Source organism: Cydia splendana, unplaced genomic scaffold, assembly GCF_910591565.1.
Source record: "Cydia splendana unplaced genomic scaffold, ilCydSple1.2 scaffold_78_ctg1, whole genome shotgun sequence".
NCBI lineage: Eukaryota > Metazoa > Arthropoda > Insecta > Lepidoptera > Tortricidae > Cydia > Cydia splendana.
In genome coordinates this window covers 100,974-113,529 of record NW_026946905.1, presented here as the reverse complement: position 1 = coordinate 113,529, position 12,556 = coordinate 100,974, and the positions used below count along the sequence as shown (strand labels likewise).

Below are 12,556 nucleotides of genomic sequence, written 5' to 3'. Positions count from 1 at the left end.
ATCCCCGTATTTCACGGTCACTATCAACAATGGGTTTCGTTTAAAGATTTATTCACCGAAGCTATCCACAGTAATCCATGTTTATCTAACGCTCAAAAGATGCAATTTCTGAAGAGCAAAATCAAGGGCGAACCAGAAAGACTCATACAGCACTTACCCATCAGTTCAGAAAATTATACTACGTGTTGGGAAATACTAAACCATCGATATAACAACAAGAAACTAATATTTACGACTCACATAAACAACGTCATAAGCCTTCCTGTGATGCAACAAGCTACGTCAAGCCACGTCAAACGACTCCATGACGTCACAATAGAAAGTTTAAACGGTATAAAAAACTTAGGAGTCAACATTGACACCTGGGATCCAATTTTAGTCCATTTATTGCAACAGAAATTGGACACCGAAACTCACAACGAATATATGACGGCTCTAAAACAGCCCAGAGAGTTACCATCATTAAAGGAATTTTTGTCATTTTTGGAGGGCAAATTTACAGCTATGGAATCGTCACGGCGCAAGCAAGAAGCCGCTGTTAATCGAACAAGTTTGAATTCACCATCTACATCAAGTAATCAATACAAATCAAGCCGTTTCAATCAGTATTTTACAAGCAACAAGACTCCCGCCACTAAGGCAGGCCTCGAATACCGCCGCAAGTGCCCAGTTTGCCAGCAAGATCATGGAATATATTTTTGTACTGAGTTCAAAAACATGGCTCCAGGACTTAAACGAAAAACAATTACAAAACTTAATCTATGTAGTAATTGTTTATACAATCATAACGGCAAACCTTGCCATTCTACTAAACGGTGTCAAGAGTGCAACGGGTATCATAATACACTTTTGCACGAGACATTTCACAATCAAAATGCAGCGTCGCTAAATACGGTCGGAAATCAAAGTCGACAACAAGGATTTGGGACTCACGTGGCACAACAACGTGAAGACGACTATGAAGACCCAAATATCCTTTTAGCCACAGCTATGATCAAGATCCTGGGAAATGATGGAGTACCCCGTACGATGCGTGCCCTAATAGACCCGGGGGCCCAGATGTGTTTGATTTCTGAAAACACCGCTCAACAACTAGGGTTGCCACGACAGCAAGGAAAGGGGGTGATCACAGGAGTGGGCCTTACGGATAGCACATGTAAAGGCATGCTGTGTGTGACCTGTTTATCATCGGATGAAAAATATTCCTTCAACACCGAGGCCTTTATTATGAAGGATGTAACAAGAAAATTACCCAATTTCACTTTTCCCAAACCAAGATGGGATATTTTGGATACTTTACCTCTGGCAGACTCCAATTATAATATCAACAACACAATCGATATATTATTGGGTGCTGAAATTTACGCAACTATTTTAATGCATGGAATGTACAAGCATGAAAATTCATCCCTTGTCGTACAAGAGACTCACCTAGGATGGATTGTTTGCGGGAGAGTACCGCAAAGATTTCAATGCAATTTGGTGTTAAATAACATCGAAGACATCCAGAAATTCTGGGAAATCGAAGATATACCAACACAAACACTCGATGCCGACGAAGAAGATGAGTGTGTCAAATAATACAAGGAAACAACGACAAGGTTGGCAGACGGAAGATATCAAGTACGGATTCCTCTGAAAAAAGATGGTCTACAGAAACTAGGCCACTCAAAAAGTAAAGCTGTGGCGCAATTCCGGCAATTGGAATATAAATTCAACAACAATAAACATATTGCGCAACAGTACAAGTCATTTATACATGAATACCTATCTATGGGTCATATGACAACATCATCGACCAGTTAATTGACAAATATAGTTCGTTATCAAAATTAGTGCACGTACTAGCCTGGGTCCGAAGATTCATCACGAAAAAAGAAGACAGAAAAACTGGCAATTATCTTCACTTATCGGAAATAAGAGAAACAAAGGCCTTAATTATCAAGCGGGTCCAAAAAACAGAATTTCAAGAAGAATATCAAGATTTGAAGAAGGCTCGACCTATTTTGACTAAAAACAAAATACTTGATTTGTGCCCATTCATAGATGAAGAGGGCATCCTACGAGTCAAGGGGAGATTGAGAAACGCGTACATTGCGTATGACATGAAACACCCAATCATTTTACCACACAAGCATAGCTTGACTAACCTTGTCATTGATAACTCACATAAAATAGCTCTTCATGGCGGTACGCGACTAACCCTAAATTTCATAAGAAACAAATATTGGATCGTCGGAGGCAACAGCGTCACTAAGCAATTTATTCGGCACTGCGTGACCTGCAAAAAACAAAAAGCAAATATGAAGAATCAAATCCTGGGCGACATACCTGCATCAAGAAGCAATCCATCTCGTCCTTTTGAACACACTGGCGTAGACTTCACAGGCCACGTATTCCTCAAGGCCAACAAGGGTCGTGGTATCAAGACTACTAAAGGATACGTTTGCGTGTTTGTCTGCATGGCCACTAAAGCCGTCCATCTCGAACTGGTATCGGACATGACAGCATCAGCTTTCATAGCGGCGTTGCGCAGAATGGCGGCTCGAAGAGGTACTCCCTTACACATGTACAGCGATAATGGAAGAAACTTCCTTAAAGCAAGCAAGACACTCCAGGAAGAATACCTCGAAATCCAGAACATCGTGAATCCAGAGTGTCTAGGTGCGATATCCGACATGGGAATCTCCTGGCACTTCAATGCACCGGCATGGCCAACAGCCGGAGGCTTGTGGGAAAGCTGTGTCAAAGCGTTCAAATACCATCTAAAACGGGTCATCGGAGATCAAAAACTCACTTACGAAGAATTCAGCAGTTTATTAGCACAGATCGAAGGCTGTATGAACTCGAGACCACTGTGCGCTATATCAGAAGATCCTGATGACATCAACTATTTGACTCCTTCTCACTTTCTAAGCAGCGGACCAACTCTAACATTGATAGAGACAGAAAGAGACTTGCGTACAAGATGGCAACTCACTCAGAAAATATTTCAAGACTTATGGAAAAGATGGCGTTCTGAGTACCTAGCACTATTGAACTCTAGAAGTAAATGGAAAAAGCCTCTAGCCAACATCGGCCTTAATGACGTCGTGCTCATTCATGATGATAACCTGCCGCCGGGAAAATGGGCACTGGGCAGAGTTATAGAGCTACATCCGGGACAAGACGGATATGTAAGGGTTGTGACCCTTAAAACGAAAAACGGCACATTAAAGCGTCCAGTACTCAAGCTCTCTATTTTATTGGAACACCCCGAAGAAGAACTACCTAAGATGCATCAAGAACTCGATGATCAAAACTCAACAAGGAGTCCTCAAAAACCAAAGGCAAACAAGGCCAGGCTTTCACTGTCATCAATGTTCGCAGCACTGTTATTATTTTTATCATGCCTCTCAACCGGTCAGTGCGATGTCAACATAATACCATTTCGTGAAACACAAGGGCTATACTTCGATAAATTAGCAGACATGATGTTAATTCGAGATGAATGGAAGCTAGTCGTCTATTATAACATAACATGGAGCCTTATTGGGACGCAACGAACGCATTACAAAAATACACCCGATTCTTAAAAGATACCTGCGAAACTATCAAGACACAAGTCCATTGTGACATAATATCGTTACAAATGCGTCATGGATTCTCCGAACTTGAGTACTATAATCAGATATTACTCAGTCAGCATTCGAGCACGCGACAAACCTCACTACGAGTACTACGAACCCGACGCGGCCTTGTCGACGGTGTCGGTTACGTCGCAAATAGTCTATTCGGCGTATTGGACGAAAGGTTCGCCGAACAATATAAAAGAGATATTACACTTATACGAGACAACGCAAAACATATGGCCTCCCTTTGGAAAAATCAAACATCCATAGTTGAAGCGGAATATAATCTATTAAAACGTACCGAAGACACTATGAATCAGCAACATAAAATGATACATCAACATATGAACTATTTGGATGAAGCTTTCAAGAAGTTGCAACAAAAGGTAGAAACTAACAACATTATAAACGACTTCAACTTAGGAGCCACTATAGCAAGTAATATGCTCCACAACCTAAAAGGAATGCAAGACATGTTATTAGATACCATCACCGATATTTATCAAGGACGTTTTAACTTACACATGCTGACTCCGGAACAACTTATTAATGAGTTAAGCACCATAGCAAGCACCCTACCAAGAGATGTTTCCCTGCCAATCGACAACTTACACACCGATCTCCGCAAGATATACAACTTGCTGAAAGTAAAGACAAGGATGATGGAAGACGTCCTTATTTTCGAGATAAGGCTGCCTCTCGTCAGCAGAGATGTTTATGAACTTCTAAAGGTCATTCCGATGCCCAAAAAAGCTGGAAACAGGACAACCGCTATAATACCTGTATCAGATTATATCTCCATAAACATGAAAAAAGATATGTATATTCCTATCTCGGAAACTGATATTAGAGCATGCACAATATCATCAGACTCTTATTTTTGCTACATCAAGAAACCAGTCTATCAACTGAAAGGCGACAACAGTTTTTGTGAATCAGACAAATCGGGATGTAAGATTGTCACAACAACATGCATAAATGACTGGATAGAGAGCAATGCACTAAATACCTATATCTACTTTTGTTGTGAGCAGTGTCAAGTTCGAACACTGTGCGCGGATCAAGTAACCGCGCACCAGCTGACGAATGCCGGGCTTATAAATGTAGGTCATGGCTGCATTATAAAGACCGATAATTTCTCGGTGTTCCCGCATAAACCTCACTGGTCCGAAATTAAAATGAAACCAGATTTATACAACCCAGTTATGGCACCGATAAATCACGTCATCAACATCACCATACCTCACCTACAGCGCAAAAACGAATCTGAAGATCTACAAAGAGAAGCTAACAATCTCGGAGAAAAGATCAAGCAGTTGAAGAACACCGAAGTTAACTCCGAGAACATATCATTTCACGACATTCATCACTACGCTATGATATACGTGATCCTCGGACTAATCGGAACTACGGCATTGATTATCATAATACGACGAGTTCAATGGAGAGTGCCGTCAACGCCGTCCCGAGCCATCGTCGAGGAGCCACCCGCCGCCACGGCGACCCCGCCCCGGGCGTCTCCGCGCTTCGCCGTAGTCAGCGAGACTCGCCAACACAGCGACGAAGATCACAACGAGACGACAAATCTTTCGCGCGTAGATAAAGCGACATCCCCTTCGTTTAAAGTAGTTACTTTTAATTAGATTTTTAATGTATAATCAAGTTTTCACGCAGCATCTTTCTCTCATCTCAACCGCCCCCCGGAATATGTACAAGTAAATTGCACATGCATCATATTGTTCATTTGCCCCATCAGCATTTAGTTTTATATAAAGGTGTCGTAATTAGTCAATAACTACCTATTCATTCACAATATATTCACGTTCGCTATTCGATAAGTGTGCACACCTATCAAGTTATAATAAATCAAGTTTATCTCAAGAAATCGTGTTCCAAATTACTATCAAGATAATTATCAAGTAAATGTTAGAGTTAGCAAGTACTCTAACAGGCACAATTATTATAATATTGCAATTTATTTTAGTTAAATACCTAGTTTTATCATCTAATCTTGTAGCGACGCATTATTTTGCTAGCTTTAATTTACACCACCACCTACAGGCCTTGGCTTCTACCGCGATCATATCGTTTTAGGTAAGGAAGGCAGGTCACTTACCTACAGTTTAGTTTATTTCAGTTATATACCTACTTACATCTAATCTTGTACTTACGCCTTATTTTTCTAACTTTAGTTTACATATCTAATCTAAGTAGTCTAGCACCTACACCTACTAGTTAATTTCAGTTATATACCTATTAGTCTTATCTAATCTGCGCTAGTGACGCCTTATTTTGTTAGCCTTTATTTCAGCACCTCTAGCTGCCACAATCGAGTCAGCTTTGGCTCAAAGCGCGATTATATTGTACTAGCAGGAAAGCAGATCTTGTCAGTTTTTATTTACGAACTTAGTTCTGTTCTATTGCTCTGCATTAAAAAAGAATTAACTAGTAGTTCGCCCCGAACTGAGAACTCGCGGTTCGCCAAAAAGATCAATTGAATGCAGCGCTACTTAGTCTTAGAGATGGGCATTTCTTAATTGATTCCTAATTCCACGATTACTTGAAATTACTTTGCAATCTGATTACCGATTCCCAGATTACTTTGTAATCTAACAATACCGAATTACTAAGTACAATTCCATTTGAGGAATCAGATAAATTTTTCAAATATTACAATTACTAGTAATTGGAATCAATGTCGATTCCTCATTACAGATTGATTGATTGATTGATTCCTGTCAGATTACATTTCATACTACTACTACAAAAGTACATTTCGATAGTAGATATAGATGTTGTTGACTTACTAGGATGCATCTATACCTTATTTGAAACAGGTGTGCAGATTTCGAAAACGATGACGATGACCTATAAAACGGTATGCATGACGAATTTTATGACATACTGCATGGCCGCCATCTTGAAATCCAAAATAGTCATCAATTTCGAAATCTGCGTCCCCTAAAACCTATAAAACGACGTCCATGACGACTTTTATGACATTATGCGTGGCCGCCATCATGGATACCAAAATGGTCGTCATTTTCGAAATCTGCGCCCCCTAAAACCTATAAAACGACATCAATGACGAATTTTATGACATTATGTGTGGCCGCCAACTTAGATTCCAAAATGGTCATCATTTTCGAAATCTGCGCCCCCTAAAACCTGTAAAACGACATCCATGACGACTTTCATGACATACTGCATGGCTGCCATTTTGGATTCCAAAATGGTCGTCATTTTCGAAATCTGCGCCCCCTAAAACCTATAAAACGACATCCATGACGACTTTTATGACATACTGCATGGCCGCCATTTTGGATTCCAAAATGGTCATCATTTTCGAAACCGGGGTGCCCTAAAACCTATAAGCCGACATCCATGATGACTTTTATAACATAGTGCATGGCTGCCATTTTGGATTCCAAAATAGTCATCGTTTTCGAAATCTGCGCCCCCTAAAACCTATAAAACGACATCCATGACGACTTTTATGACATACTGCATGGCTGCCATTTTGGATTCCAAAATGGTCGTCATTTTCGAAATCTGCGCCCCCTAAAACCTATAACCTAGTCGTAAAATTTTTAAATCTAGGCTTAAGTTCTGCCAAAACAATCAAGAGCAGATTAAGTTTGACATATTAGCAACACAACATGCGACTAAACAGTTTAGTAAATTCTGGAAAAGCACCAAAAAATTAAATTGTAAACCAAGTTTGTCGGTTAGTGTAGATGGCATTAGTGAACCCAAAGATGTTGCTAACATGTTCAGGGATTATTTTAAGGTGGAGCCCCCTTATCAACCCGTGCGGGAGGGGTTCAATGCTGAGTCCAATGTGAACGTTACGTCAATTGTAGTCTCCGCTAAAGACGTTAGACTAGCTACAGCTAATATGAAAAGAGGTAAGTCTCCTGGGCCCGACGGGCTCAGCATTGAACACCTTCAACACGCGGGTTCGCACATTGAGCGGTTATTATCTATGCTGTTCACGCTATGCTTGAGACACACATATTTACCTCCTGATTTGATGAAAACTGTCGTCGTACCCCTTGTTAAAAATTCTACAGGAGATCTCGCGGATAAAAGTAACTATAGGCCGATATCTTTGGCAACAGTCACCGCTAAGGTACTAGATAGGTTTCTTGACACTTGTTTAAACCAACATGTTAAATTAAATGATGCCCAATTTGGTTTCCGTGAAGGACTATCTACGGAAAGTGCAATATTAGCCTTAAAACATACAGTAAGCTATTATGTTAAGAGAAATACGCCTGTTTATGCCTGTTTCTTGGATATTTCTAAGGCTTTCGATACCGTGTCGTATGATATACTGTGGTCAAAATTGAAGGAGACAGGCATAAATCCGGCTGTGACGGGAATCATGTCACACTGGTATAGCAAGCAGATAAACATGGTAAAATGGGCTAAAGAATATTCGGATCCGTATGTGCTAAAGTGCGGGGTGAGGCAAGGGGGGCTAACCTCGCCTAGACTGTTTAGTATGTACATAAATGAACTGATTGAGGGGCTCAGCAGTACTCATGCCGGTTGTAGAATTGATGACGTTTGTGTAAATAATATTAGTTATGCCGACGACATGCATGGTGCTGTTGAGCCCATCAGTATCAGGGCTAAAAAAGCTAATCGATACATGCGAGATGTACGCGCAGCAGCACGGTTTGAAATACAACGCTGCCAAAAGCGAGTTCATGATTTTCAGGGGTAAAATAAAGTGTCCAGCCTACACGCCCAAAATAATGTTGAACGGAGTCCCTTTGAATCGTGTCACACATTTCAAATACCTTGGGTATATTGTGACCGAGGACCTGAAAGACGATCTCGATATCGAACGGGAGCGCAGGGCGTTGTCGGTCCGAGGCGGGATGCTGGCGCACAGTGTGACATATGTGGGTAGATTAAGTAATCAGGCGCCGACTGAATTTGGGTAGGTTTATTTCTCTCTCTTAAAATAAATCCTATACCGAACGGACGTGTTTCCTTGGTCTCATCAGCTCAGATCCATCTCCTGGCCTGAAGGCATATTTATCAGTGGCGACGGGACTGTGATCTACGTGTGGAATATTTTAGTGTTGTGGTTTAGTACATTGCAGTGAATAAAAACAGTAATAATGGCAGTCGGAAAGATAGCCCCTTTCGATATGGACAAAGATTGTTGGGACTTATACGTGGAGCGTTTGGAACAATATTTTATAGCGAATACAGTGAGTGAATCGGTTAAAGTGGCTACCTTAATTACGGTGGTAGGCAGGGACGCGTATGAACTTATGGTTAATTTGTGTACGCCGGCCCGCCCGGCAACAAAGACTTTTGATCAGTTGAAGGCCATCATGAAATCGCACTTGCAACCTAAACCGAGTGTATTAGCAGAAAGGTTCAAATTCCGACAACGACGCCAAGCAAGTGATGAGAGCATAGCGGAGTATGTCGCGGCGTTGAAGAAAATGTCAATGACTTGCAACTTTGGCGCGGATTCATTGCAAGACAATTTAAGGGACCAATTTGTTTGCGGTTTATCGAAGGATGTTATACGACAGCGACTATTCGCGGAGGAGGAAATCACGTTCGAGAAAGCATTCAAATTAGCCGTAACGATAGATTCGGCCGAGACGGAATCGGCGGTTATGGAAAAGCGAGTAGACAACCATGGAGGAAGTACGGGTGTCTACCAGGTGGCCTCGAGCTGGGGGCGAGGGAGCTACGGTAACGGTGAAGCCGCCGGGGGACGGAAGGTCACGGGGGCTATGCGAGGCGGGGCAGGCACCGGGCGCGGCGCGAGCGGCCGCGGCGGACGACGCGGGCCGGGCGCCACGGGCGCCGGCCGTGGGCGCGGCGCGCACGGCAGCGCTGCTGGCTGCAAGACGTGCGGCGGCAGTCATGACTCCAACACGTGCAAATTTAAGGCGTACGTGTGTCGGGTGTGCAACCGAGATGGACATCTGAAGAGGATGTGTCCGAGACTACGCGAGGAACAGCTGTTCGCGTTGTATGACGGAGGCGCGGACGGGCAGGTGGCGTATGACGACAGCGAGGGAAGTGACGAGGTAGTTACCTATAACTATTCTATTGCTTTAAAGGACTTTAGTGCGTATCCGCCATATGTATTATCAATGAAGGTTAACAAAAGAAACATAGATATGGAAATTGATACAGGTAGCTGTATTTCTTGCATTAGTTATGATTGTTACATAAGAACTTTAGGGAATTTTAAATTACAGCCGAGTGATGTCTCAATGCGATATTATACCGGGGAAAGGGTAATACCCGTAGGTAAATTATGCGTGAATGTACATTATGGTCAAATAAACAAAGAATTAGATCTGTATGTAATTAAAAGGGGCATGACGAGTTTGTTAGGTCGACAATGGATTCATGAACTCGGGGTAACTTTGCCCATTTCAGTGCCATGTAACAAATTGGACAGGGAAAATATTGGTCAAAAATTTGATGAAAATGTGTTCAGTTCCAGGTTTAAAGAAGTTTTTGAAGACGGTTTGGGGCGGTTCACGGGCGGCAAGGTCGGGTTCGCGCTGCGCGAGGGGGCGCGTCCGGTGTTCCTGCTAGGGCTTGCAAATATTCGAAACTTTCAGGTATTCGAATATTCGACTTTTTCTGACGACATATTCGAATATTCGAATAATTATTCGAATTTTATTTATTTTATTTTATTTTATTTTATTAGAAGACCAACAGCGTTAACAAACAATATAAACTTATAACTAGGATACAATCATAAAGCCAATAACAGGTCTCCCTAACAGATACAAAAGAAAATATTACGGATTTGCTTAGGTACTAGGTATAGTAGGTATTACAAATTTTGTGTGTGTGTGCGTGTGTGTGTGTGTGTGTGTGTGTGTGTGTGTGTGTGTACGTATGCGTGTGTTTGTTATTCATTCCTCCACTTGATTGTTATGAATTTTTTTCGCAATCGCATTTTTAAATGTTTTTTTATTATTGTGCACAAATGGATCGACATCGCTGAACTGATTGTTGTACGTTTTTGAAATTCTATATAATACTGAATTCCTGCCATAATTAGTATGATAGTTAGGTAAACTAAGAAGACGTTGGTGCCTAGTATTTACCTTAGGTGTGAAGTATTTGATCTCAGCTATAAGGTTAGGACAATCCACATCACCTTTGACTATATCAAATAGTAAACCCATATCGAGCAATACCCTCCTATCCTCTAGGCTCATTATATTATACCGCTTGCAACTAATCTTATAACTTATGGATGGCTGTTTAGTACGGTAATTCAGGTATCGTAAGAACCTCTGTTGCAGTCTTTCAATTCTTGATTTGTAGGTAATGTAATTAGGAGACCATACATTGGATGCGTACTCCAGAACACTACGTACATAGGTAAAATAAACCATTTTTATACAGTCAGGGTCGTTAAATGCCTTACAGACTCTCATCACGAAACCCAGGTTCTTGTAAGCTTTGTTTATTATATTATCAATGTGATCTGACATCAACATTTTACTATCTAATAAGACTCCTAGGTCTCTTATTGATTGAACTCTTTCTAAGCTGGTTTTGTTTATAGTGTAGCAAGCATGAATTGGTGATGGCTTTCTAGAAAAAGTGATTACTTGACATTTAGATGCATTAACCGTTATTTTGTTTCTGTTGTAGTATTGTGAGAGAGAATCTAATGTTTTTTGTAAAATATTACAGTCAGAGGCATCTTTGATTTTAATAAATATCTTTTTATCATCTGCATATAACAGATGTTGAACAGGTGAGTCTATACAAGTGTAAATATCAAATATATATGCATTATAAAATAAGGGTCCTAAATGTGATCCCTGAGGGACGCCAGATGGGACATAAATATGATTTGATCTGTAACCACCAATAGTGACGAACTGTGACCTGTTAGAGAGGTACGATTTTATCCATCTTAGTAGGCAGCCATGTATGCCTAATTTTTCTAACTTGGCCAACAGGATGACGTGGTCTACTCGGTCGAAGGCTTTCTCGAAATCAGTGTACACCACGTCAACCTGTCCACCTCTCTCCATGTTACTTAGGACATAATTAGTAAATTCGGTAAGATTAGTAATTGTAGATCGTCGCCTAAGAAAACCATGTTGGTTAGAACTGATGCCTTGCATTATTGTAGGATAAATGTGATCGTAAACTATTTTCTCGAAAATTTTACTAAATATGTTTAATATTGAAATGGGACGGTAGTTTTCAATATTTGTTTTTGATGATTTTTTATGTATTGGGACAACATTGGCCTCCTTCCATTTATCGGGAAATATGCCCTCTGATAAAGAGCGATTTATTAATATCGATAATGGAATACTAAGAGCTTTACTCGTGTTACGTATAAAGTATGGCGCAATATTATCAGGACCTGCAGATTTAGTAGTGTCAACCTTACTCAGTAACGCGGCCACAGTGCTAGTGGAAACGGTAACCCTGCCGATTGTGTGCTCATCACCCATAGTGGGGACATTTAGACTTCTTAAGTCATAGTTATCACTCGGTTCCACGTACATAGTTTTGAAAAAATCGATAAAGCCATTACAGATATTAGTCCCATCACAAAGAGATTCGTTTTTATACGTCATGGTTTTAGGATATGAGGAGCAACCACGCATTGATTTTATGTAGCTCCATATTTTTTTTGGGTTAACTTTAATTTGTTTTTGAGCCAATAATATGAAATCATTATAATCCTTAACTTCCAATTTATTGATTTTTCGTCTCAAATAGGAGAATTCTAGGTAATCAAGGTCATTATGATAACGTTTCCATTTTCTATGGGCCTTCCATTTGCGTCGTATTAAACTTATCAAATTTTTACTATACCAGGATGGGTACTGCTTAGAGTTGAGATTAGACTGTACTTTGGGAATAAATAGATTAATACATTCACGTATTTTTTTGTAGAAGCATTC

The 12,556-nt window shown here is 40.7% G+C and overlaps 2 protein-coding genes across 2 annotated transcripts; both read left to right on the top strand.

The window, feature by feature from the left end:
- Nucleotides 1-2,303: 2,303 nt before the first annotated feature.
- Nucleotides 2,304-3,575, top strand: LOC134805898 (uncharacterized). The gene has a single exon (XM_063779096.1). The coding sequence runs from the start codon at nucleotides 2,304-2,306 to the stop codon at nucleotides 3,573-3,575; it is 1,272 nt and encodes a 423-aa protein (XP_063635166.1).
- A 5,047-nt stretch (nucleotides 3,576-8,622) lies between these two features.
- LOC134805897 (uncharacterized) lies at nucleotides 8,623-11,677 on the top strand. The gene is made up of 2 exons (XM_063779095.1): nucleotides 8,623-10,225; nucleotides 11,594-11,677. Exons 1-2 carry the CDS (start codon nucleotides 8,747-8,749, stop codon nucleotides 11,675-11,677), a joined length of 1,563 nt encoding a protein of 520 aa, XP_063635165.1. The 5' UTR covers nucleotides 8,623-8,746.
- The last annotated feature ends 879 nt before the right edge of the window (nucleotides 11,678-12,556 follow it).

What these genes read in the sequence shown, in the direction of transcription:
- LOC134805897 (XM_063779095.1), top strand. Translation starts at nt 8,747, where the DNA reads ATGGCAGTCGGAAAGATAGCCCCTTTCGATATGGACAAAGATTGTTGG. An exon ending in CAAATATTCGAAACTTTCAG is followed by an intron (nt 10,226 to 11,593) that starts GTATTCGAATAT and finishes CTTGGCCAACAG; the next exon opens with GATGACGTGGTCTACTCGGT.
- LOC134805898 (XM_063779096.1), top strand. Translation starts at nt 2,304, where the DNA reads ATGAAGAATCAAATCCTGGGCGACATACCTGCATCAAGAAGCAATCCA.